Here is a 26,679-nt window from a genome sequence, read left to right on the forward strand (position 1 = left end):
CTAGATTTCTTCATCCTTGAGTCTGAACTTAATTCTCTTCGTGTCTTAATGTCGTCGAATCTCAGTGATATCCACGCATGGGTTCTGCACGCTCAGCGATGTCAGTTTGTTACTTGTAAGCAACTAGTTTAGTAACACAAATTGTTCTTTATCTAGAAGTTGAACACAAAATTTCTTTATAAACAATATTTCTAGCCGAATCGTTGGCAACATGTGGGCGATATTGAACACCAGCTTCCAAATTCTACTGTCTTTGAATTTTTTTTAAACCCAATGAGGCGATTATTAATTTTAATGAGAATAATACAGCAATGTTTTGACAAAAACACTGAACTGTTGACAGCTTTAGCGATTCCATATAGCCACTGGGCACATGTATCCTATGGAATGTAGGACAAAAGGTCCCCAGACAAAATGTCCCCGGATAAAATGTCCTGAAATCTGCACCCCCGGGACAAAATGTCCCCAATATTTAGGACAAAATGTCCCCATTTTTTTCAACAAATATTGATTTTTATCAACTGTTTATACATTTTGGGTCATAGTTAATTGTGGTTTATATATAGAATTGATTAATCCTTTGCTCTACCATACTACCATAATCCTGAATGAAAAAGTCCTCTAATGATACTTTCTATAGGTTTCTATACTCTACATATTGTTTACAATATCATTCCCAAATGTCCTTACCATAACACTCAACATTTGCATGGATGATTTGAGATCGTTACTGATAATTACGCCAAGATCTTTTTCACTACTCACTTTTGTTAACGAATTTCCAAAATAACTTGTAATCGTACTTACTGTTATTTTTACCTATGTGCATTACCTTGCATTTACTTGTTAAATTTCATTAGCCACCAAAAAACATATAAAGGAATAAAGTAAAACACATCTGACAAATTTTTAGAAAAAAAAATTGAGGACATTTTGACCACCCACGTAGGCCGTTGGGGACATTTTGTCCCAGGGGTGCAGATTTCAGGACCTTTTGTCCGGGCACCATCCTATGGATGGTGGACAAAGCCAGTCATAGCGTAACGTGGTGTTAACCCTTTAGCGTCGTGTCATCAACAAGGTCGAAAATCCCGTGCACCACCGTGTCTGGGGTTACTGGTTTGATATTTGACGGAGACGAATTACCGCGAAGAAAAGTTATTGTATGGAAAATAAAATTTTCCTTGCTCCATCTTCGTCTTTTTTTCCACCAAATCCAAAGGCCACATTCCAGAGACGGATTTTTTTTGCGATGTTGATTGCAGCATTAACGTCTCGGTCCAGGAGGAATCCGCCAATGTGGCACCGTGACGATGTTCGCGCAGAAGCAGAAGTCGAAGACTCACCAATGGTCGAAGATAATTCTTGACGCACAAGCGAACATTTTACGAGACCTCTGACTTGCCTCATGCGTTTTTCTCCATTTTTGTCCTCGACTTCTCTCATAACCTTTTTCGTAGGAGCCAGACACCGATGACAAACTTTGGACGTGAAATTCTCGTCTATCGAAAAGAATTTTCCATTATTTCCACCCAAACGTTTCTCCAGAACCTGCCGGAAAGCGCCATAGGGACTGGCAAAGTGGTCGTTCTTGCCCGTGGCGGCGAATCTGGCAGCGCCGAAGGCGACGTAGGCTCCGCCTTCCACATTTTCTACCAAATTGCAAATCTTGTTACAAAAGTTGGCCGCGAACTTTTGCTTCTGGGAGTAGACGCGTAGTCCCCAGTCCCGCCACTTTTTGAAACTTTTCACACGCCAGAGCTCTTTGGAATTTTCGTGTCTTTTCCTGATGATTTCCTCGTACGAATTTTCGATGTTGGACAATTCTTCCAAAGCCTTCTTGTATTTTTTTTTTCTCTTTCCTTCAAGTTTTCCATGGTTTTACGACGAGGAGTGAAGCCACATTTAATATAATAATGTCCCGATGTCAGTTTGATTTTTTGAACCACTCGTGATATTTCGACGTCGTAGACGGCACACGTCATAACATTTCTTCTCCCAGGGTCGATGCCGACTACTATAGACGCGTTAGCTGGTATTTTTTGGTCTCGATTCTCTCGGGAATCGTCCTTTTTCTTCTTCTTCTTTTTCGGTCGGCTCTTTTTTCCCCATACTTTTACGTCGTTCCCCTTCTTGAACAGTACCGAAACGCTGACGCCGTTCGTTTCAAACATATGAGGGTGCCAGTCCTTTTTGTTGCACAGTTTCTTTACCTTTTTCATGTCGAAAAGGTTTTCCCAGTGTTGTTGTTGTTCTGTTTCAGTTTCTGTTTTTTTCGGTTTCCAATTCCATTTCTTCTGGTTGTTCGGGTGATTCTACGTGTGTTTTACGCATTTTCTTTACACGTTTTTCCATTTCTCTCAAACTCTTTTTAGCCGTTGAAAAATCTTCAAAAACTTCCTTCTCGATGTCGTCTTCGTGGATTGCGGGCAACTCCATCAGTTCTCTCTCCAATTTCCGCGTCGTTACATATTTCTTGACAAAATGTAAATTCTTCAAAACACCCTTCATTCCCGACTGGTCAAACTGTACGTGGTGTACAGCAATACTGTGCGTTGGCGTTAGTGGAAACTTCTTGATCTTTTTGTCATCGGTAAAGGTCCTCTTCAGAAAACCGTAGTACCGTAACAGCGTTTCCAGAGGAGCCGATTTGGCAAAGAATTCCTTCGAAGAACCGTTTCCTAACCCCAAATGTTTACGATTTTCATCGATGAATTCTTTGTGAGTTTCAATCAAGGATTCTTGTTCTTGACTCATCCGTCCCATATATTTCCAATTATTGATCTTTGACTGTAAAAAGTACACCATGTTTTTATTCTTCTTATCGTTTTCATTCAGAACGTGTCGTATGGCGTATCGTTGACGATTCACAAAATTTATTCGAAGATTATTGGCGAAAGCAGTGTGTAGCCGCTGCGCGGCGTAAGCTATGATGTTGTAGTCGCCGTCGTATCGTTCAATTTCTTCCTGCCCTAAAGTTTCACGTACGAAATCCTTGTTCCACACTCTCCCGGTGACGGGGTAAGCGTCGGCGGCTTTAGTAATTTTGGCGTCGCTCCCTTTTCGTAAAATTATAACAAAGACGTTATGGTTTTCGAAATTAGGCCACTTTTCATCGGTGGTGTCTTCTAACAACAAATCTTCAACGATGAGCCGTAGAAGCGTCGATCCACGTACCATCATTTTTGATACGGAAACGCATCGTTTCTCGAAAAGTTTCAACAGTATCGCCTTGTCTTCTTTTTCGTCGTTTTTCAAAATAGCCCTTAGCGAGCATTTCACGTTGAAAAAAATTCCACCTCCTTCTTCTTTTGCGTAGTCGTCGTCGTCGTCGTCGTCGAGTTTTCGTTTTGTGCCCGACATCGGGACTTTGGAGTACACTTGCCCGCTAAAGGGATAAGGCGTTCATCGTCAATGGTATTTCTAAGAACAACGCTATGAAAGAACTCCCCATTAAAAAGTCCTCTTGTAGTAGTGCAGGGTGTGTCTACAACATCCCATGGAAAAACTGTAGTTCTTGTTATATTGGTCAATCTGGAAAATATTTGAATATAAAGATCAGCCAGCATAGGTATAGCGTTAGAACAGGACAAATGTCTAGAAATTTTATCATAGAAAAAAGGGCATTTGACTAGGTACTTTGTCTCCTATGTCACCTAGATTACAGAATGTGCACAGTCTATCTTTTAGATTTAGATTATCATACCTCCCAGTTATATTGGGTAATTCGTAGTTATCACACTTGAAAATACTATAATTATATTTGAGTATTGTTTAAGAAGAATTGTTAGGTAGTTTTGTAACTCTACCTCGATTGCCATGATACTGCAGCTAGTAGCCTACATACATACATACATACATACATATACCAAGGCTTTTTTCCCCCTTACCAGGGGACTTATGTTATAGCAAGGTTATAATGTTAATATTAAGTTTGTTAAATCATACAGAAGCAAAAATACACCTTTTATACCCGAAAAAGATAAATAGATTCCTATGGAGGCTTAACGTACCTGCTAATTCTCTAGCGCGGCATCGTGTGGTCATACAGAAACGACATGACGTCATAAACGCTTGAGATTCGTTTTCTATGGCATACGAGAAGAAATAAGGCTTCGTTGGTAAATACAGTGATATGAAAACAGCAAGATTAATATTAATGATATAGATATTTATAGGTATAATAAAATAAGGAGTATGAAAGAAGAGAAGAGTGGAAGAGATACGTACGCACGTGACCAAAAAAAATTGCAGAAACCACAGAGAGATGAAAAGGATATATGACATTGCATCAGACCTGAAATATCCAAAATGTAGTGTAGATAAGTCCCAGATTAGGGCCAGGAATTCTTACTTTAAGACACCTGAAAAACGTCATCAGTTGTGTAAGAAAAATCCATTAGGTCTTCTCTTAAGGCGTTCAACGTCAATGTTATTCTTAATGACACTATCAAAAAACTCCTCATTAAAAAGTCCTCTTGTAGTAATGCAGGATTCGTCTACAGCATCCCATGGAAAAACTGTAGTTTTTTCATATTGGACTAACTGAAAAATATTTCAATATAAAGATCAGCCAGCATAAGTAAAGCATTAGATACGCTTTTCGTACACCAGTTCAAATCAAAGGTACACTGGATTCACTGAAATGATGGAATAATTTGCATTTTGTATTTCCCCCTGCATTGTTCATAGGCGATATTCTGTGATAGTAAACAGTATTACTAAAAAAAATTCTGGTATTCAAGTTTGCCTCCTATCATAATATTAAAATTTAATGCCAATGCATCCCATTTAAATCAGATCCAAAGATCGCCAAAACCTTGCGCATGGCAAAATGAGACCAACGAACAAAGAACCAAATTTATTAGCTTTTTAAGTCCCAATTTCGTCGTTGCTTGTATCATAATATAGAAGAACGTTTACGCGATTAACAAATAAAACCATATAAAAGCCTTTAGTGAAATAATACAGTTTATTGGCTCAAGGTGTGACAAAGGAAGGTCGAAAGGGAACGGCCTATCGTAACCTTGATTGACCTCTGCACACATCTATACTTCATCTACTAGTTCTTATCAGTACAAATTATTAAATATATAATAATTTGCATATATTTATGGTGTTGAATATTTTTACATCTTTTTTTTTTTGTTTAAGTCATGATTGCTTTTCTAAGAGAACCATCGAAACAGTACTACTCTGACGCTGCTGAATGATGGCGGCTCCCGCTGAGGTGGCTTTTTCACGAGTGTAGCACCAGAAATTTGTCGTTCCTTTACTTCAGACTCTTCTAGAACTGCTCCAGCCAATTGATATATTCTATTGTCTTCATATAAATACAGGTAAATGTAGGCCAGAGTTTGTATATTGAAGAATATAAAGCAAGTGTAGACAAAGTGTTTTGACAGCCAGCTGTGAACGACGACCAATGCAGCATCGGATTTCATGCAGGTTTCTTTTGCATGGTTACATCTATTGATCTTAGACACTATCCAAGCATTATCCATTGCTTGTTGTTATGGTTTACTAATTTAATGATTCACTTAGGCCTGAATTTCCTAGAGGTGACAAGTTTTCGGTACCTAACCCCAAACATCCGTTGAGTAACAACCATTTTTTTCACGATGTCGAAATCTTTGCATAGTACACGTAACATAAACTTCGCGTAATTATAGGACATATTAAGCGTAGTTTATTGTCGAAATGGGGACAAAAGTAGAAACATTAGAATTGTTCTTTGGAATTAATTTTCTCGAATAGGTCAGAATACTTGAATTTCAGTTGTGAGATTGCAAATTGATGTAATCTTCCTGACTTATTACTATAGGTGTGATGAGAATGATTTGTCAGGGACATCAGCACTGAATTTTGGCATTGGTTTTGTTTTCGCGGTTACTACGTAGGGTAAAAGGTATGTCTTCAAGCTTCAATATACTTTGCAGAATGTAGGTTATTGAATATATTGTCTTGGTAGCGATGTGAATACAATATTGAACAATGGTATGTATAATTAGGCTCATAGTAATAGTTACAGTAGCACAACTTTGAATTCTTATGTATTTAGTGTGATCATGTTTTTCACATGAATCATTAGTTGACCAGTATTATTCCAGTCATACAAACATGTTATTCACTTCTTTTGTTTTTTTTATTGCAAAGATATTTTTTCTTGTATGGAATGGGTAAGAACTAATGAACAACAAAAAGTTTGTTTGATATCAATGTTTATGTAATTTTGGGATTTTACAGTGTTGGAATAAATGGGCATGATTGGAACAAAAATTGGGAGGAGGGGAAGCTCGTGTCAAGCCAGACTTGCTAAATCATAAATAGCAAAGAATTGAAATATAAACTATACAAATATCTTTTGACAGATTTAGATATCACAATTGACAACTTTGTAAGGGAGGGTGGGCTGAGACTGTTTGTTGGATGGGTCTAACTTTGTTTTTGTGGGCAGAGTTGGTGATGGGCCCAGTTTGCTTGTATTCTTGATATTAAACACTTATTGATTGCTTCTGATTTCTCATTGAAAATAATTGTTTTTGATCAAGAAAAATGTATATTTAGGGTAGAGAATGTGAAACTATTACTCAAAAATAAGTTTAGAAATATAATGAATTATAATGTATTATTCGAAATTGAAAATGGGTTCCATAGAAAAAAACAAATTGCATGCAGGGAATTTGGAAATTAAATTTAGTGTTAGATCAGCTAATCAGATTGTAATGATTTTGACGTTTCCATTGGGTATATTGAAAGAAGGAATGAATGAAAAACTATGGTAGTGTGGAAAACGGAAGTGGATTGATGAAACTTAGGGAAGACCAAGAATGAGGTTAATGGATGGGGTAAAGGGAACATTCATTGTAAGGGGAATACCTAGCAAGGAAGGATAGGGATGGGTATAAGATAGGTACAAATGGAGAGTGGGTGCAAATGGATGATGCAATGATACGGCCAAAAATTATCTCTTGTCTTTTCAATTTATTTTCTAAAGTGGATGAAGGGTGGGTTGCCCTGTAATGAAGCAGCAAAAACAAATCAATAATTGCTCTAGAGTCTAGAACCTTGCTATGAATATGCTATACCATGCTGGACTTGAGCAAGTGTAGTGGGTGACAGATTACCCGTCATCTACAAGGAGCTGAGATGGATGTGACAATAAATGGGTTTTTCAGATAAGTGTGTGATGGGTTAGGTTGAGCTTACGCTTTTTACCTGACCACCCCCATATGAAAGGGAAGTTTATATTTAGAGAGTTAAATGAAGAGTTACTTCTTACTGTTGATTCTTAAAACCTGTCAATACTTTCACCTCCATTTGTAGGTACACGGCACTGTATATCCATTGTCATCCACACATGGAGATCGGAGAATCAACAAATGTCCCCTCCTATAAGTTGGTGGCAGTTGTCCTGCACTAATACAACACTAATTTTCATATAACTTCCCTACAGGAAATATTTCATTGATTCGAGTAAGTTTGCCAATTAGATCGAGGCACACACAATATGTGTGTGTTTGTATGCATGCATACATGTGTTGTTTCATTTGAGTGGAAATTGGTCTCCAGTTTTAAAAGAATAATGTATAATTGGTCTGTTTGGGTGTCAAAGTGTAAATTATTGAGTACATGAAACTGTGAAATCGATACCCTATGTGGGGTGTCGCAATTTGCGGTTGTATTTCCATTAAAAATTGATGTCATTGCGTAAGTGTTCTTGTATGAGGCAGATCAACAAGTGCCAGGAAGATTCATCGTGAAAAGTTCCATTAGAAAGAATGTTTATGGTAGCCATAAACATGAACAAGGCATATTTCCCAGACATACTATCAAAAAATATTATATAGACATATTTACAACAATGACAAGAAATTAACTTCTTACCAGGTCGGCAGTAACCGAAAACAACCAAAACTGGGGGCTAAAAGACAATAATGGAACCCCACAAAGTGTAATACTTGCTTGTGCTTTTCACAAGTAGTCTTTGAACACCAGATTAAGAACATAACACCAAAGCATCCTTCTATGCAGATGATTTGATGATAATCCAGCAGAGCAACTAAGATTATCCAAGTTCACAATCAGAAAATGGCTTGAGGGGGTGGGAGGGAGAATAGAAAACAGAAGCTTCACCCTAGATATCAGTAATATTGCTTACTCCACACAACCATGAATAGAAATAAAGAAAAAAAAATCTGAAATTGGAATTAACAGCCAAATCCTTTCATTGAAAAAACAAAACAAAAACTAAGGTTCTGGGCCTCACTTTGGATGCCCTTATGGCCTCACTTTAAAGATCAAAGAGTGAAGATCAACAAGGAAATAACCTTTGTCAATCTCGAGCACAGGCATTGAGCAAGAGAGGGAAACTAATAACTAGGTACAAATGATTTATAAGAATCTGTCAGCTTGGTTCCCAATGATCAGCAGAACAGACACGCTACAGACTATATGAAATAAAACATCAAGAATAGTAACCTAAGTCTAAATAAAAATATTCTAAAAAACGCTGTGGAAGTTGGGGACAGGTGGTATTACGGTGATACTTTGTCCTAAAAAATATTCTTGAAAAAGCGCTTGGGTAAGTCGGGGTCAGGTGATGTTCTTCGCATTCTTCTTCGCGTTCTTCGCATTCTTCTTTGTGCTGGGGATCCTGTGTTGGGGTTCTGCCCTGAGGCCTAAGGGGAAAACGAGGGATTAGAGCGTGGTAAGCTGCGGCCATAGGCCGCTGTTTGCGCAGCCAAGCTTCCGGAAAAGCCGGGGAGGGCGAAGCCCGCGGCTTGTATTGTACACAAATTTATTCCAGTAGGACCCTTGCACTTGTAACCAGAAACCAAAATTGTCCCCATAGGACGGGTTCCCAAACTGGGTCGTGACCCCCCAAAGACTATATAGGAAAGATGGGAAAGCTTCTATTTCTACTAATAAGAAAACATCATCCATCCAGCGTGAATGCGCGCCATCTATCGACAGAGCCGCAAACTATAAGTTGGAAGTGGCGTAGCACGGCTTTCAAATCATGCTAAATTTGTATTATATATAGTGTTTTTGGAAATTTTAAAACTGATCTTTTTGCTAAAAATAATCAACATTTCGAAAAAAAAATTCTTCCTCTTTATAAATTAATGAGTAGTAATTTTATGACTTGCATGCAAACAAGACTATTTAAAATATGCTTTACACACATGATCATATTTATAAAATCAAAAGTTGGTAAAATACTTCTGCACAATGCATCACTCGTTACTAAATGTTTGAAATTGAGTAAACAGTTAAAATTTAAAAGGTTATTTTAGTTATATTTATTTTATTATTTCTGTAATATCATGTTTTTCTTGTTTGTGCTTGTGCTTATGTTTGAACTTTGTATACTTATTCAAGTGTCTACACAAATTATACAAACAAGGATAGTAAAAGTTAGGTATATATGAGATTCTTTTATTTGCAACAAAGCAATACTGTCTTGTAAAGAACATACAAAACAAACTAAAAGAAATAACATTATTCAACTTCAAAAATTAAACACATCAGGCAACCAAAACATGCAATCAGATATTAAATACCAAACAATAATATGAAACCAAAATAAACAAAGAAGCAGACATAACATGCATATTGATGAAGCAAAAATAAAGCAAAAAATGTTAACAGAACAAAGGAAAATCCCAAAAGCAAACAAAAATATATACATATGTAGCAAGACAGGTACTGTATTGTAAAAAACAGACAAAAATAAAAGGATGAACATGCAAGAAATAAGTCGCAAATTAAACAAACAAGATTTGCAATCATACATAAAATAATGAGCATAACAGAGAAATCATTCAACAAAAACAGTTAAATTTTTAAACTACCAAAGAAGCAGTCACAGCCTGCCAAAAAAAAAAAAAAGAAATATACATATACCAAGGCCTCCTCCCCCTTACAAGGGGCCATTTATTCAAAATTAAGGTAAAAGTTTATAACTTTACCACTTAAGCTAAGAACATGACATAACTGTATCAAAGTTGCTGTGCCTACCTGGGACTGCCATAAAGATATGGTATTAATTTGACATGATCAATTCATATTTCTAGATATTTGTAAGGTATTCATCTATAATTTTCATTTCCAAGCTAAGTGACACTGCACTCGCATAAAGATAAAGAAGATTTTAACTGTGTTCTATTTTATTCCTCCATTTTCTGTTAAAGTTTCCATGTACTGTGTATGTTGAATCTCTTACCTTTCTTTATCTCTAAGAAAAACGTGAAAAATCAGATGGGGAAAGTCATTTTTCTTCTTTTTGCACACCACACATGGGTGATAGTTCCGCCCACTCATGATTGAATGACCCGCTTAATTGTAAACAAACAGACAATGCAGTTAAAACTGGTGATTGACATAAACGCCATCTAGTGAGAGACACGCACACACTAAAATGTATGTGGACGATGTGGCTCTCCGTGAGCTTTCCCATCTTTCCTATATAGTCTTTGGTGCCCCCCCCCCCCCCAAAAAAAAAAAAAGAGGTTGGAGTCATGGAGGGTCCAACTGGATGTACATTCAGCCATACGGATCAGGGTATTGATTTGCTTGTATTAAAAAAGCAAATGCATCCTTCTCATTGAAATGCATTATCAGATCAATCCTTGGTAATAAACATTGATAAACAATAGTATATATATATTTCTCTGCTGTGATTGATAAAGTTTAAAGTAATGTATCTGTGATATTTAAAATTAGCAACTTTTCAGAAGGCTTATAAAGGTGGGGGTCATTGTAGGTTTGGCAATACTGAAAGGGGTCACATATTGGAAAAGTTTGGGAAACTGTTTTAGGATGATAGGTATACCTTTCTTTACTAGAGCCCTCCACCCCACTCACCCATTTCAATGTTACTCAAGCACAACCAACTGAATGTATAAAAATGAATGTGGCAGCATTGGCAAACCACTTAGACATAAACAACAGCCTATCTGTACTATACAGTACTTCCACAAAAAATTTATTCGCACCCAAGTCACTAAAACAAGTTCTTCAAAATGGATCACCAAATTCAAGATTCCACCAAACCCCACCCTGCATCAGCCTAGCAGAAAAATTACAAGGAGCAAGAATCACACAGGCGTGATTGTGTACAGGGCACTATCCAGCTCTAAGATTGTACAAGCTTAGAATAGCCTAGCCATAAATTTAAATTGCCCTAGATGCGGCCATCACCCAGACACTGAGCGCATCCTACTAACATAACCAACAATTCCTAAACATTCCTATTTCTTGAATAGACCTATAGGCCTTTCAAGTGACCGTTGCTAGCTACTTGGGAGTTGTGGGTCTTGTGCAAGAGATCTGAAGCAACAGATTGACTCACTCTTATACATATATCTCTCCCTCCCTATCTATGTCTTTATATATACAATACACTTTTTTTTTTTTTTTTTCACTTACCCCTTTCTTGAAACTATCCCATACTGCATTTAAATGGGTAAGGTACTGCTCTCTGGTCCTAACTTTACTTTTTTACATCAAACCATCTTTGCTTGTACTTGCCTCCTGTTCTAGGAAGCTGGCTCGTTGTTGACCAAATACAGTTTGGTCTTGACTAATTATTACTCTTTCCTGTGATTATAGTGATACCTGTACTGCTGATTCTACTTGGGTGGAATCAATGGTGGATGACTACATTTGGTGAACCTTGGACATGAAGTTGAAAGGAAAACATCACAACTCCCCTTCAAACCCTATAAAGACTTTCACCTCCGTATGGAGGCGCAGCTGGGGTTGGCTTTCAAGGCTGGACCCAAAGGTCTTGTCAGACAACTTAACAGTCCTTCTGCCTTTTCACCATTTTGAAGGAGATATAACAGATGATATGGGGGCGGGTCTGTTGTTATATCCAAATATCCGTTATATCTGATGGAAATACCGGACAGATCCGTTATAAGTTTGTCTGGTATTGGAAATTAGTAGGAGTATAAATTACAGTAAACCCTCGATATAACGGGTGATATGGAGACAAGGGCCTGTCATTATATCCAAAGATCCGTTATAACTGAGGATCCCTTTCTAATGGATTTTGATCCATTATAGCAAGGGTTTGTTCAGTCAGATTTTTTGTCCGTTAAATCTGATATCCGGCATATCAGGGGTTTACTGTACATAGAAATAATCCCTCTAGTCAATACTGTTAATGCCCTATCACAAGTTATAATGTCAGATTGTAATGGTCAAAATGTATTGCTTTCTGATGAACTGTAGAAACCTTCAGAATATATTACATATAATTTAGAAAACAATTTTCATGATAGATATAGGGAATTAAGATGAATATAACAACTAACACAGTAATTGCAGTAACTATAGAAAGAGTAAGCATTCATTACTTTTCTCAGTGTCATGGTATTCTGTGAATCCTAGGCAGCATAGAAAAGAAATGCGAGTATATAAATATATATAACTCTAAATGAGTGAATAAATGAAAGAAAGAAATGTGTAATTGTAAAGCCGTAAATTCATATAAGATAAACTTACTTGGTTATCTTTTCTGAAACAAAATTGACAGTAAGTCCTGCATTGTCTGTACAGAAAGTGTGCATGAATCTGTTTCCATATTTAAAATACAGCAAGTGCCTTGTGCAACCAAAATAAGAGTGGCTTTGATTTAACTAATGACGAAATGAAACTTAAAGTCAAGTGGAGAAAATGAAGACAATATTAGTGATTCGTTGCCATAGTCTGAAGCACTAGTAAAGACCAAACTTATTCTTTCTTTCTCCAATAGTATGATCATATCAAACCGTATTTCACTTGAATAGTAATTGGCCAATATGAAAACAATTTGATATGACCAAAATCATCGAACATTTCAGCGTTTGTACATTTTGCCCTGCAACTTCCAGGAGAGATAAGCGAGAGGGCCCAAGGATAATTGGTCTCTAATGTGGGGCTGAATGTTTCAAATATGAAGTTTAAATTTTGTAATTTAACAAGTCCATGCCATTGAATGTTTTGCAGGGTAAAGGTTTCAAGGAAATATGGGGCATCCTACATACTTGTACCAAGAGCCTTTTCCTCCATACAAGGGAGGTAGCTAAAGTCAAAAGGCATAGTTCCACTCCCACCCATTTTATTCACACCCATTCCACCCCTTGTTCACCACCTCTCCCTCCTCATCTTGGCTCCTCCTGGATGATGGGTCATCCTTGCATCTCACTCATTGCCCAGGGTCAGAAGCAATGCAGCAAAATGCAACACATCCACAGCAAGGCCGTGGGTGTGTGGTAATTTACAAAGTATATGATCACTGAATGCAAACGTCAGGTATGGGTAGACAAGTTTGGGACATTAGTCTTCCTGATTGTCAAGTGTCAGTTTAATCACAAAAGGTAAGCATCTAATTTAGTATAATCACTTGATTACATCAATACTTTTCTCCTTACTATTCATAGTTAAAGGTACAATGTGAGTACCTAGTCATTGAATTTTATTTTGTGGTTCACTAGGTGACCATTTTGATGGCCTTACCTTGTACAAGACCAAAAATCTGTGCAACAGTTTCACAAGGGGCAATGTTAAATGAGACCAATAGCAGATAACCAAAATTAGTGCCTTAAAACCATGAGGCGGGTATTGAAACTGGTTCTTGGGGGTATCCAAAAGCATCCTGGAAAATATTTTGTGCAAGGATTGTTTATTCACTTTTATACTGAAAATAGAAATAGAAAAAGTTCTTAGGATTGAGCTGCTTGTTCATAGCCATCCTGTTTTCTCTTTTTTGCCACAGAATAAAGGTTAAAAATCAACAGCAGGTGGTGGATATTGGAGAGGTGCTATCAGGTGGACTTGGTTGAACTCTGGGGTATCAGGGCTGAAATATTTTTAACTTCAGTACAAGTCAAATTCTTGTGCACAGTATTGGATGCCTAATGTACGATGCATCACACTACTTGCATTATTATATAGTCACTGCAGTATTACTCATTCTTACATTCTGAGTAATAATAAACAAAACGTGATCAAATCAGTTCACATAATTTGGGGGTCACTCAGCTACAACTACAAAATAAATATGATTAAGACACCGACGCTGACATTCTTGTATACCCACTCGTGCCTCTAAAGTCTGACATTTTGTCATAAACGTAAAGAACATCAGTATGCCAAAATTTTTATTTACTGACATTTGCAAAAACTTTTGGAAAAGCAACGAAGTATACTCATTTGCTAGTACAAATAGTCATACAGCATCATTTACTATTTTTAATTTATTTAGAAAAAAATATAGCGGACAGTGTCCCACTTTAAAGGAACATGGCGTTAGACTTGGCAATATTGAGATATTAGCATAGTTGCCAGGGGCCTACTCAGGCCTGAAGCACCAGCAAAGGAGAAAAGAGCATTTACATGAAAAAGTGGAGGAAATACAGTTTAAGCTGGTAAACAGAGCATGTGCCTAGTCAAAGGTAGCATCTTCATATGCAAAAGTGGAGACTGCTGTATGGAAACGCGTGCCTCACCCAAATGAAATCCTGGTGGCTTGCATCTTGGGTTTCTCTTAGAGTTGATACATGACCTGAGTGTCAAAACTACATGTCTAGTCAATTCCAAAGAACTCTGCACTGGAAAATTTTGCAGTCTCCTTTGCCATAACCAGCATTACAGTACCGAGTGCATCACTGTAATGAGGCTCAAACCAAGGACTGTTAAGTGTTCCTGGTTCCCGAGCTATGGCTCCAGTAACTGAATTGGTAACCCAAAATAGCAATTGGTGTCCTGTAATAGGCACTGGTTGACTCGAGTCAAGCTTGGCATAGAATATTTCCTCTTCAAGCTCATATTTCCTGGTAGGAATATATACTGCAATAAGAGATGCTTAAGTTGTGCTTCTAGCTTACCAACATGTGCTTTTCAATTAGAATAACCTCAGTGATATCAAGCTGTAGTAGATTAGTTATATTTGTAGCAAACCTCTGAAGGTAGACACTGTAACCAATATTTGATGCCATATAGATGTAAATGTTAAAATTTGCCTGCCAGTGCCTCCCACCTCCTCCTCCAACAAATGGATAATACAAGTATTGGGTTTATGTCCTAGAAGTTTCTGGGATTGTGAATAGAATAGAATCCTGCCATTTCGGCATTTTGGAAGGAAGTTGTAGACTGCGGTGCCAGCACAGGTTGTAGTTACGGAACTCGGACTATAAAGTTTGTCAGAAAGCTCGGCTTTTGCCGCTCTAAATCATGAAGAGTGACCTGTCTTGGCCTGAATCATTAACTAAAAAAGATTGTTGCTATCCCCAGATGGGCCACTCTAGGGCAAGCACAACCTTTTAGGATTTTTAATTATCTGGGGCTCCCATTTCCAGGTCATGTGGGGGGGTAACTTGCATGACATTTGTGACCCATAATGGGAATGTATGGCCAGTGGAGGGAATTTGTCTTCCATGTGGATAGTTTTCCTTTTCTTTGCACTCTGCTTCCCCTCCTTTCCCCCCTTCTCTCCTTTCCATTCTAGTCCCTTTATCCCCCTGCTCTTCCCAATTTACCCCCATTCTATTTAAAGGACTGATTGCATGTTTTATGCAGACCAAGTCAACATTCTTCTATAAATGGAACACCCCATCCCATATATATATATATATATACATATATATACATATATATATAGACACGCACACACATGTATATATAATGTGTGTGTGTGAAAAACTTTTGATTTCTACTGCTCTCCTTCAATTTCACCTTTATGACTTCAGACAAAATTGTCACTAAGGATGAAAGTGCTCTCTTGCTTTGTTACTGTGACTGAAGACCCTTTCTCTTGGTTTCAACCTCCACTCCTCCTCATCCCACCCTTTCCTTTTTTTTTTACCCCCTCTCCACCTACCCTGCCATCCCTTTTCCAAGCTTTTCTCCTCCCTTCCTCCTCCTCCCCTTTCCTCCTCCCTTCTCTCCTCCCTCCTCTCCTCCCTCCCCTTTCCTCCTCCCTTCCCTCCTCCCTTCCCTCCTCCCTTCCCTCCTCCCTCCCCTTTCCTCCTCCCTCCCCTTTCCTCCTCCCTCCCCTTTCCTCCTCCCTTCCCTCCTCCCTCCCCTTTCCTCCTCCCTTCCCTTTCCTCCTCCCTTCCCTCCTCCCTCCCCTTTCCTCCTCCCTCCCCTTTCCTCCCTCCCCTTTCCTCCCTCCCCTTTCCTCCCTCCCCTTTCCTCCTCCCTCTCCTTTCCTCCTCCCTCTCCTTTCCTCCTCCCTCCCCTTTCCTCCTCCCTCCCCTTTCCTCCTCCCTCCCCTTTCCTCCTCCCTCCCCTTTCCTCCTCCCTCCCCTTTCCTCCTCCCTCCCCTTTCCTCCTCCCTCCCCTTTCCTCCTCCCTCCCCTTTCCTCCTCCCTCCCCTTCCCTCCTCCCTCCCCTTTCCTCCTCCCTCCCCTTTCCCCCTCCCTTCCTCCTCCCTTCCCTTTCCTCCTCCCTTTCTTCCCCTTTCCTCCTCCCTTTCTTCCCCTTTCCTCCTCCCTTTCCTCCCCCTTTCCTCCCCCCTTCCCTCTCCTTTCCCCCTCCCTTTCCTCCTCCCTTTCCTCCTCCCTTCCCTCCCCTTTCCTCCTCCCTTCCCTCCCCTTTCCTCCTCCCTTCCCTCCCCTTTCCTCCTCCCTTCCCTCCCCTTTCCTCCTCCCTTCCCTCCCCTTTCCTCCTCCCTTCCCTCCCCTTTCCTCCTCCCTTCCCTCCCCTTTCCTCCTCCCTTCCCTCCCCTTTCCTCCTCCCTTCCCTCCCCTTTCCTCCTCCCTTCCCTCCCCTTTCCTCCTCCCTTCCCTCCCCTTTCCTCCTCCCTTCCCTCCCCTTTCCTCCTCCCTTCCCTCCCCTTTCCTCCTCCCTCCCCTTTCCTCCTCCCTCCCCTTTCCTCCTCCCTCCCCTTTCCTCCTCCCTTCCCCCCTTTCCTCCTCCCTTCCCCCCTTTCCTCCTCCCTTCCCCCTTTCCTCCTCCCGTCCCCCTTTCCTCCTCCCTTCCCCCCTTTCCTCCTCCCTTCCCCCCTTTCCTCCTCCCTTCCCCCCTTTCCTCCTCCCGTCCCCCCTTTCCTCCTCCCTTCCCCCCCTTTCCTCCCTTCCCCCCCTTTCCTCCTCCCTTCCCCCCCTTTCCTCCTCCCTTCCCCCCTTTCCTCCTCCCTTCCCCCCTTCCCTTTCCTCCCTTCCCCCCCTTTCCTCCCTTCCCCCCTTCCTCCTCCCTTCCCCCCTTTCCTCCTCCCTTCCCCCCTTTCCTCCTCCCTTCCCCCCTTTCCTCCTCCCTTCCCCCCCTTTCCTCCTCCCTTCCCCCCCTTTCCTCCTCCCTTCCCCCCCTTTCCTCCTCCCTTCCCCCCCTTTCCTCCTCCCTTCCCCCCCTTGCGTCCTCCCTTCCCTCCCTTTGCCTCCTCCCTACACTCCCCCTTCCTTCTCCCTTCCCCCCTCTTACCCTCCCTTCCCCCTTCTCCCCTCCCATCTCTTCCTTTTCTTCCCTCCTTCCACCCCCCTTCAACCCTCTTTCCATCCCCCTTTCCACCCCCCTTTCCACCTCCCATCCCCTTTCCACCTCCCTTCCATCCCCTTTCCTCCTTCCCTTCTTACCCCTTACCCCTTCTTCCTCTTTCTCCCCTCCCTTCCCCCTTCTTTTTCCTAATTTTCTTTCTATCGTATTTCCCCTTCCCCTTCTCTATCTCCCCCTCCCTCCCTCCCTACTCAATCTCCTTCCTCTTTTTCATTCTCAGCCTTTCCTGTTCCCCCTCCCCTCTCCTTCCTCTCTCCTTATATTCACCGTTCTCATTCCCCTCCCTTTTTCTCCCTCTCACCGTCCTTTTCCCCCTTCCTTTCCATTTCCTTACTCCCTTTTCCCCTCATTTTCCTATCCCTTCCTCCTTCCCCCTCTCCCCTTCCATATCCACACCAACCTCCCTTTTCCCTTTTATCTGTTCTGCATCCTTTATACCTCCCTCCTTTTCACTCTTACTCTCCCCCCCTCCCCCAATTGTACTCTTTCCACCTTCCCCTTTCCTTTTCCTCATCTTGTCCTTCCCATTTCCTCCTATCACCCAACCTCAACCCTATTCATTTGTTTTCCCTTCCCCGTACCATATTCCTTTCCCCCCTTTTTTTCCCTTTTGTTACCTCCTCACTCTGTCTTTCCCCCCTCCTGTTGTCCCCCCACAGTATCTCTCCTCTATCCCCACCCATACAATCGCCATTCATTCACTCTTCTACCACCATACTTTCCTCCCCTTCACTTGTCCTACCTTCTGTCCTCTCCTCTTCTCTCCTCAATACATACCCTCTCTCCCTTCCTCTTTCATATCCCTACCCTATTCATATTTCTTCCCCTCACCTTATTGCTTTTCCTTCTCTCTTCCTCCTGCTGCCTTTCATTCTCTTCTCCTCTCCCATCTTGCCTTCCCTGTTCTCCTCTGTCATAATTCCCTCCTCTACCCAACCATCTTTCCCTCCCCCTCATCCCTACCATCTTTCCCTCCCCCTCATCCCTACCATCTTTCCCTCCCCCTCTCCTCTCCCCTACCATCTTTCCCTCCCCCTCTCCTCTCCCCTACCATCTTTCCCTCCCCCTCTCCTCTCCCCTACCTTGTTTCTATCCCCCTCTCCTCTCCCCTACCATCTTTCTATCCCCCTCTCCTCTCCCCTACCATCTTTCTATCCCCCTCTCCTCTCCCCTACCATCTTTCTATCCCCCTCTCCTCTCCCCTACCATCTTTCTATCCCCCTCTCCTCTCCCCTACCATCTTTCTATCCCCCTCTCCTCTCCCCTACCATCTTTCTATCCCCCTCTCCTCTCCCCTACCATCTTTCTATCCCCCTCTCCTCTCCCCTACCATCTTTCTATCCCCCTCTCCTCTCCCCTACCATCTTTCCTTCCTCCTCACCCCACCATCTTTCCCTCCCTCTCACCCCACCATCTTTCCCTCCCTCTCACCCCACCATCTTTCCCTCCCTCTCACCCCACCATCTTTCCCTCCCTCTCACCCCACCATCTTTCCCTCCCTCTCACCCCACCATCTTTCCCTCCCTCTCACCCCACCATCTTTCCCTCCCTCTCACCCCACCATCTTTCCCTCCCTCTCATCCCACCATCTCCCCCTCATCCCACCATCTTTCCCTCCCCTTCTCCCCAACCATTTTACCTCCCCAACCATTTTCCCTCCCCAACCATTTTCCCTCCCCCTCTCCCTTACTATCTTTCCTTCATCTTTCCCTTTATCATTTTTTCCTTCCCTCCTTTCCCCCAACATCCCTATCCTCTTGGCCTTCAACCCTCTCTTTCCTCCAATCCGTCATCCTTTCCCACCTCTTTTGTGTTCTCTTCACATTCCATCTCCTCCCCCTCACCTTCCTTTTCCCCCCTCACCTTCCTTTTCCCCCCTCACCTTCCTTTTCCCTTTCCCATCCCTTCCCCAATCCTCTTCTCCCCCTCCCTTACACTTCTCTCCCCTTTCCCTCCCTTACCCTTCTCTCCCCTTTCCCTCCCTTACCCTTCTCTCCCCTTTCCCTCCCTTACCCTTCTCTCCCCTTTCCCTCCCTTACCCTTCTCTCCCCTTTCCCTCCCTTACCCTTCTCTCCCCTTTCCCTCCCTTACCCTTCTCTCCCCTTTCCCTCCCTTACCCTTTTCTCCCCTTTCCCTCCCTTACCCTTCTCCCCTTTCCCTCCCATACCCTCCCTTACCCTTCTCCCCTTTCCCTCCCTTACCCTTCTCTCCCCTTTCCCTCCCTTACCCTTCTCTCCCCTTTCCCTCCCTTACCCTTCTCTCCCCTTTCCCTCCCTTACCCTTCTCTCCCCTTTCCCTCCCTTACCCTTCTCTCCCCTTTCCCTCCCTTACCCTTCTCTCCCCTTTCCCTCCCTTACCCTTCTCAACCCCTTTCCCTCCCTTATCCTTCTCTCCCCTTTCCCTCCCTTATCCTTCTCTCCCCTTTCCCTCCCTTGCCCTTCTCTCCCCTTTCCCTCCCTTATCCTTCTCTCCCCTTTCCCTCCCTTGCCCTTCTCTCCCCTTTCCCTCCCTTACCCTTCTCTCCCCTTTCCTTCCCCTTTCCCTCCCTTACCCTCCCTTACCCTCCCTTACCCTTCTCTCCCCTTTCCCTCTCTTACCCTTCTCTCCCCTTTCCCTCTTACCCTTTCCCTCTTACCCTTCTCTCCCCTTTCCCTCTCTTACCCTTCTCTCCCCTTTCCCTCTTACCCTTTCCCTCTTACCCTTCTCTCCCCTTTCCCTCCCTTACCCTTCTCTCCACTTTCCTTCCCTTACCCTTCTCTCCACTTTCCTTCCCTTACCCTTCTCTCCACTTTCCTTCCCTTACCCTTCTTTTCCCTTTCCCTCTTCCCTTACCCTTCTCTCCTAGTTTCCTCTTCCCTTACCCTTCTTTCCCAGTTTCCTCTTCCCTTACCCTTCTTTCCCAGTTTCCTCTTCCCTTACCCTTCTCTCCCAGTTTCCTCTTCCCTTACCCTTCTCTCCCAGTTTCCTCTTCCCTTACCCTTCTCTCCCAGTTTCCTCTTCCCTTACCCTTCTCTCCCAGTTTCCTCTTCCCTTTCCCTCCCTCTCCCCTTCTACCATTTCCCTCTACCCTTCCTTCCTACCTCCCCTTCTCTCTCCTCACACCCCCTGCACTCCCCTTTCTCCCCCTCTCCCACCCCCTGCACTTCCCTTTCTCCCCCTCTCCCACCCCCTCCACATTCCCTTCTCCACCTCCTGCTCCACTTCCCCTTCCCATCCACTTCCAACCTTACTTTTCCAACCCAAACTCCACTTGCATTTCAGATGTATTTCATTCACCCCATTATTATTCCTGCTTCCACTTCCTCCCAACTCTTCAACCTTTTCATTTATAGTATTTTTGTCTACCTTGTTCTCAGAAATCTTCAGTTAATTGTTGCTTCCTAGTAGTATGACCAGAAGACTGGAAGTGGAAATTAAATGGCTTGCTGATTCATTGATGAAAAATTTTTCAGCAAAATAGTGGCATGCCATATTTAAACTGAATTGTATGCTTTGTAGAAAGTCTGGTGCATGAGAAGATCGAAGTAGAGTTATCACTCAGTAGGTAAACACAGTTTTAAGTGAAATGGTGTTCAGCTTTTTTTTTTTTTTTTTTTTTTTTTTTTCTCCTGCTGCTGCTGCAGTTTGTTATGCTTTATAGAATTTGTTAACCCCAATCTATTACGGGGATCTTATGTAGTTTGGTGAGCATGGCAACCAGCATAAAATGAATTTTTTTTACCAGTCATAAAAATTCCTACCTGAAGTGAGCATTTCCCATATTGTCAAGAAGCCTGGCCGCAGCCAGAATAAGAAGGGTTCCACCTTGTACAAAAGGGGTTAAGGAAGCACTTCCAACATAGACACTGGTACTCCAAACAATTGGGAAGGCTGCTAATTTTATTTTATTAATTTCGAGCATTGGGTTGGCTACACTGATAGGTATTTCTTAAAGGAGCACCCATATGGACAGTATTCCTACATTGTATTGTTACGCTAAGAATACTAAGTGCAGTAATTAGATTGTAATCAGTCATGGTAGTTTAGATTCATCTTATGTAATTCTAACACTTTTAATTGCAGAAATATGCCAGGCACAGATACCAGCGGTATGCTGCCCTTCAAACTACTTGGTTAATCAACAGGAGGTTCGATTTAAGTTCACAACCTTGAGCCTCAAGCTTTAGTTGCAAATGTGTATTTTGTCCCTTGGATTTCTCATTATTAAAGTATGTGATTCTTACTTGTTGCACCCATACAGTGGTGTGTCAGTTCACATTCTCAGTCCTTATTATTTAAACATTATACTAGCTAGTAAAAATCAATGTTCATTAATCAAGTTTAGTGTAAGAGTCCTTTGGATGTGTTGAATTTTCCAGGTTGGATTTTACTTTTTTGTTTTTAAAGAATATAGGATTATAGAGTGGTAGAAATTTATATATGGATTTATTTATAATTATATATTCCAAGTCCAAGATAATGAACATACATCAGATATGGAAGAGTAAATTGATTTTGAACCAGTTTGAATCCAGTAATGGAAGTTATGGAATGGGGCAAATGGTGGGTACCTGTATATGGTGATCCTACGAGATGGACAGCAAAGCTTTCCATTTTCAAAACTTTTTGACCTCCACATTTCCTTGAGATTTGGCCCTGAGGTTTTGTACTCAGTCCCTGGGTTGGGCTCAATAACTCCCTTTAAGAACAACTGTATTTCTTATACTTTCACATATGAAGAGCTAACAATCAACACCTGATCTCCTACCACTTTGAGCTAGTGACATATAAATAGTCCCTCATTGATACACACAGATAAGTCCAAATTTTCTTCCAAGAGAGATTTGTGGGAGATTCTGAGGACTGTTGCAAGCCATTGTGGGGCTGCAGGTTCTCCACAGAATGAAATTCATGGCAACAATTTGTCAATTAACCTATGGAAAACAAAGCTTGTAGGATTTATTTTATTTTATTTATTTATTTGTTTTGTCCAAACTGTATTTTAAATGAGAGTAAAATAAGAATGTTTAATTGCTATGAGTATCTTTTCATAAAATTCATTCATGGTTTTTCTGTTTTTATGTCAGCACAGTTTTGGTAGGACAGTCAGACCTCGCTGAACACAAGTGTTAGGTTCCCTAGCCATCATGTAGGATGAATTTTGTGTTGGGCGAATAACAGTTCTTATGGGAAAAAATAGGTTTGGTCTCCATACACTAGTGCAGAGGTGGGGAACCTGCAGCCTTCTGGGCCATCAAGTGCGGCCTTCTGCGGCCTTTGATATACATATTATCTTTTTAAAGGACCTTGAATATTTCTTAAGTCTGAAATCATTATACACCTGAAACTTATAATATAATAAAAGGGGTGAAATGATAATAAAAAAAAATCAGTGCGGCCTTTATGTGGGACGATGAATTGTAAGGTGGCCTTCTTGCACAAAAAGGTTCCCCACCCCTGCACTAGTGCATGACACAACCAAACAGGCTATTCAAATTGTGCTATTGCAAATCACGGCTGTACTCAGCTAACGCTGGGATATCTTACCTATTTGTGTAAACCTGAAATTTCTTGCATGGTGAAGTGTTGGGAGAGGTCTGATAGTATTGGTATCCTAGAATTGAGGCATTTTGTTTCATAATCATAAATAGCATACTTATTGGCACATAGAAATAACATGAACAGTTGTATTTTAAGTTTGCTTTCAGTAAATATGCAAACTTGATGAATTGTTGGAAACCCTTGACCATAATGTTGCCACAAGTTTCACAAACTGGAAACCTGCAGCCACTTAATGGCTGGCTATTGCCCAGGGCCCTCCCAGTCTTGGGGAAGAAGTGTTGGATTGTTGTTTATCTATGTGTCACTGTCTCACTGTAGTAGGAAGAGGGGGAACCACTGCAGTTGTTAGCTCTACAAATGTGAGGAGATACAGTCGACAGAGTACATAGACAAGAGTGGCTTCATCCAAATGGTGAAGATGACATTCATCTTATAGGTACTTGTTTGTCCCTTTCAACTTTACTTGTCATAGATAGGAAAGGAACAATCCTTGTGGTGTCCCATCTCTTATTCGTCAATTGGTCATACCTAGCTTCCAATTCGTGTGTAATTCCAACTTTGTCTACACGCTTAATTTCCAATTATCATATTGGATTTGAATTTATTTATTGTTCCAGCTTGGGCTGTATCATCCTCTTAGCTATTCAGAGTATACATTGTATATGGAGAACTATTTCTTCACATCGTTTAGACTTGTCTTTATTAGTTTGTTCTCATGACCTCATATTCCTTGTCAAAAAATCTTAGTCAATGCAATCTAACCCCTTTAGCAACCTGAATACTGTAATCGTATCACTTTCTATTCAATTTATTGTAGTTGGTAGAGCCAGTGCTTAGTTACCTCATGGTTTACCAGTCTGGGAACCAGTTTGGTTCTTGCCCTTTGTATTCTTTTGATCTTGCTTGTATCCTTCACTCTGGGTGGGGACCATACTACTGACTCATATTCTTGTCTTGGATGGATTGATTGGGGTATCTGAATTTTTATGTCTCTTCATCCATATAATGAAAAGCCACTTCAATCTTCTGCTGTCATCTGTATGTCTCCCACAATCTCACTGGTGTCTCTTAGGTTATCACTTATTAACACTCCTAAATGTATGCATGTACACGTGTGTGCTGGCATGCATTCATTCCCTGAATATTTAATGTCTCCTGAGATAGTATATCAGCAAGATCTGGAATCATTTTAGTTGCTGCCCTCTGAATTTTGTTGGTCTTGTTTATCTTTCATTTTTTGTGTGGTAAACACACCACTAGCACATTCTACTCTAGGACAAATCAAGTTTTCAATAATCTTCATGTCTATTTCGTCTAGTACATCTCCCACTGTAAGAACCACTCTGATATGATTGCATTCTGGATGTCATCCTTCATTAAAACAGAATAGGCCTGGCCACATTTAAATTGCCCCAAAAGCAACCATTAGAGAATATGTAGAATACCTGAGACTACAATGTCCCACATTAGTAATCCCTAGATACCAGCACATTATATCTTCCCAGTTACCAGGCCATGGATCCTTTGTAGGAGAGACAAAGGGCAATGGTTTGACTCATTCATCATGTCTTTGTCCATGTAGTGGAATGCTACTCCTAACATTCTTCAATACATTATAAATTTTTTCCAGTAGTCCTTTTTTATGTGCATTTCAAGTGACAATTTTCTATCAATCTCGAGTCTTGTTCTTCATCTACTTTTAAGTTAATAGTTACCTATTCTATAATTCAGTGATGGTGTATTTTGACTTGCACCTATTTTCAGTATCTTCCATTTCTTCACATTAAGAACATAAGAATAGGAAAGACTGCAAGAGACCATAAGGGTTCTACTAGGCAGCTCCATATCCATAACCACCAAGTAAATGTTCTTGTTTTCAAAAAAGGTGATAAGTCATCTGTGCATAACTACAGGCCAGTCAGTTTGATGTTGGTAATAGGTAAAATGCTAGAATCAATATTTGCTAATAGAATAAGATATGCATTGAAAGACCATTTGATTTGTGACTTGCAGCCTACAAAGCATCAAATAACAATGATAGTTACAATGTTATTTACCAAGACTTCATCAAAGAATTTGATGGTGTCCCACCAGACTACAAGTTAAAGTCAAAGTCTATGGCATTGGAGGAAAAGTGTTTGAATGGATCAGTGACAGAAAACTGTGGGTCACCATTAATTAACATTGTAAAATCCAAAAGGGGAAGTGTTGCAAGTGGAGCACCCTAGGGGTTGGTTCTGGGTTCCTTATTCATCATGTAGACAAGTGACTTGGACAATGGGATTATTAGTTGTGTAAGTTTGCTGGCAACACTAAAATAGGATGCCAAATCAGATCAGGAGAAGATGCAGAGGTACTGCAAGAAGATCTTAACAATTGTTCACGTGGTCAGTGAAATGGCAAGTAGACTTCAGTATTAAAGTGCAGTGCGTTAAACATAGGTTTACACAACTCAGAAAATATATATATCTTGGATAACACCTTTTTAAAGAGAACTAAATGTGAGAGAGACTTAAGAGTATAAGTGATTCCTGACCTTAAATCCAGTAAACTGTGCATAAATGCCAGGAATAGGGGTAATGAGCTAATAGCATCGTGCTTCATTGCTAGAATAATAAAAGTGCAGAGTTAGTTATCAAACTATCTACTATTAGATGAACCCTTGACTATGCAGTACAGTTTTGGTCTCTGTCATATAGGATTAATACACTAGAATCAGGACATAGGAGGATGACCAAAATGATACATGGGCTCGGAAACTTGTCATACGAGGGCAGGCTTAGGCACCTTAACCTCTTCAATATGAGTCAAATTCTTGAGAGCAGCACTAACTGCCTGATGTGTGATGATGCATCACAACACTCGCATTACAGAATATAAAGTTACACCTGTAATACTTGTTCTCTTTCTCATTGAATGTTAATAACCACAGAAAATATTTATCACCAGGCCAGTTCACAGATTATGGGGGTCACACATAGGCATCATAGTATGGAAGGGGTTAATTTATACTAATGAAAGGTGCAGAGTGATCTGATAAAGGTGTTTGAGTGTATCAAGGGCTTTAACAAGGGTGATGCAGACGGTTTTATTAAGACAACAGGGTAGGACTCGCAGTAATGGATTTGAATTGGACAAATTTAGATTTAAGATGGAAATGGGCAAGAAGTGGTTTACAAATACTGGTCAATGGATGGAATAAACATAGTTTCACTGCTCACTACATGGTTACTGTCAGTTGTTTTAAGAGAAGGTTTGATAACTGTATGGATGGGGATGATAGGTGGTAATGGGCATGGAACTGCCCAGTGTAGGCCTTATGGTCTCTTGCAGTCTCCTTTATGTTCTTCTCTATCCACAAGTTATCTGATCTCTTAAACCAAATAATTGCTGCACTGCACACTGTAGGTTTCCAAGGCTATTCCATTTGTAGCCATATATGTATATTCAGATATATTCATCCAATGGGGGTGCATGGTAGCCTATGTCAAATTCATAGCAGGTGGTTGTGAGCATAATTCACGGGATCTGCTGCATGCTTCAAACATTAGTTCCCGACGGCTCTTGCCAGGCAAAGAGGCAACCCAAACATTGCAGGTTGCTGCAACTGACAAGGCTTGCCCTTCCAGGGGTTTCTCACTTCCCACTTTGTGG

At 41.1% G+C, this 26,679-nt stretch overlaps 1 protein-coding gene across 6 annotated transcripts in view; it reads left to right on the forward strand.

The window, feature by feature from the left end:
* The first annotated feature begins 5,187 nt into the window (after positions 1 to 5,187).
* LOC143038485 (cytotoxic granule-associated RNA binding protein tiar-1-like) overlaps positions 5,188 to 26,679 on the forward strand; it is a 32,563-nt gene continuing 11,071 nt past the window's right edge. For 3 of the 6 annotated variants that reach the window (XM_076207725.1, XM_076207723.1, XM_076207727.1), the window contains exon 1: positions 5,188 to 5,339. Coding sequence is in view for 1 of the 6 variants with exons in the window: in XM_076207722.1 (XP_076063837.1) it covers positions 11,749 to 11,791 (43 nt within the window). In the remaining 5 variants the exon portion in view is untranslated. Of the gene's footprint in view, positions 5,340 to 11,616; positions 11,792 to 21,546; positions 21,693 to 26,679 lie in introns of all 6 variants that reach the window. The other 3 variants (XM_076207722.1, XM_076207724.1, XM_076207726.1) reach the window with 3 other exon arrangements.

Source organism: Oratosquilla oratoria, chromosome 24, assembly GCF_046742065.1.
Source record: "Oratosquilla oratoria isolate Oo_2021 chromosome 24, ASM4674206v1, whole genome shotgun sequence".
NCBI classification, from domain to species: Eukaryota; Metazoa; Arthropoda; class Malacostraca; order Stomatopoda; family Squillidae; genus Oratosquilla; species Oratosquilla oratoria.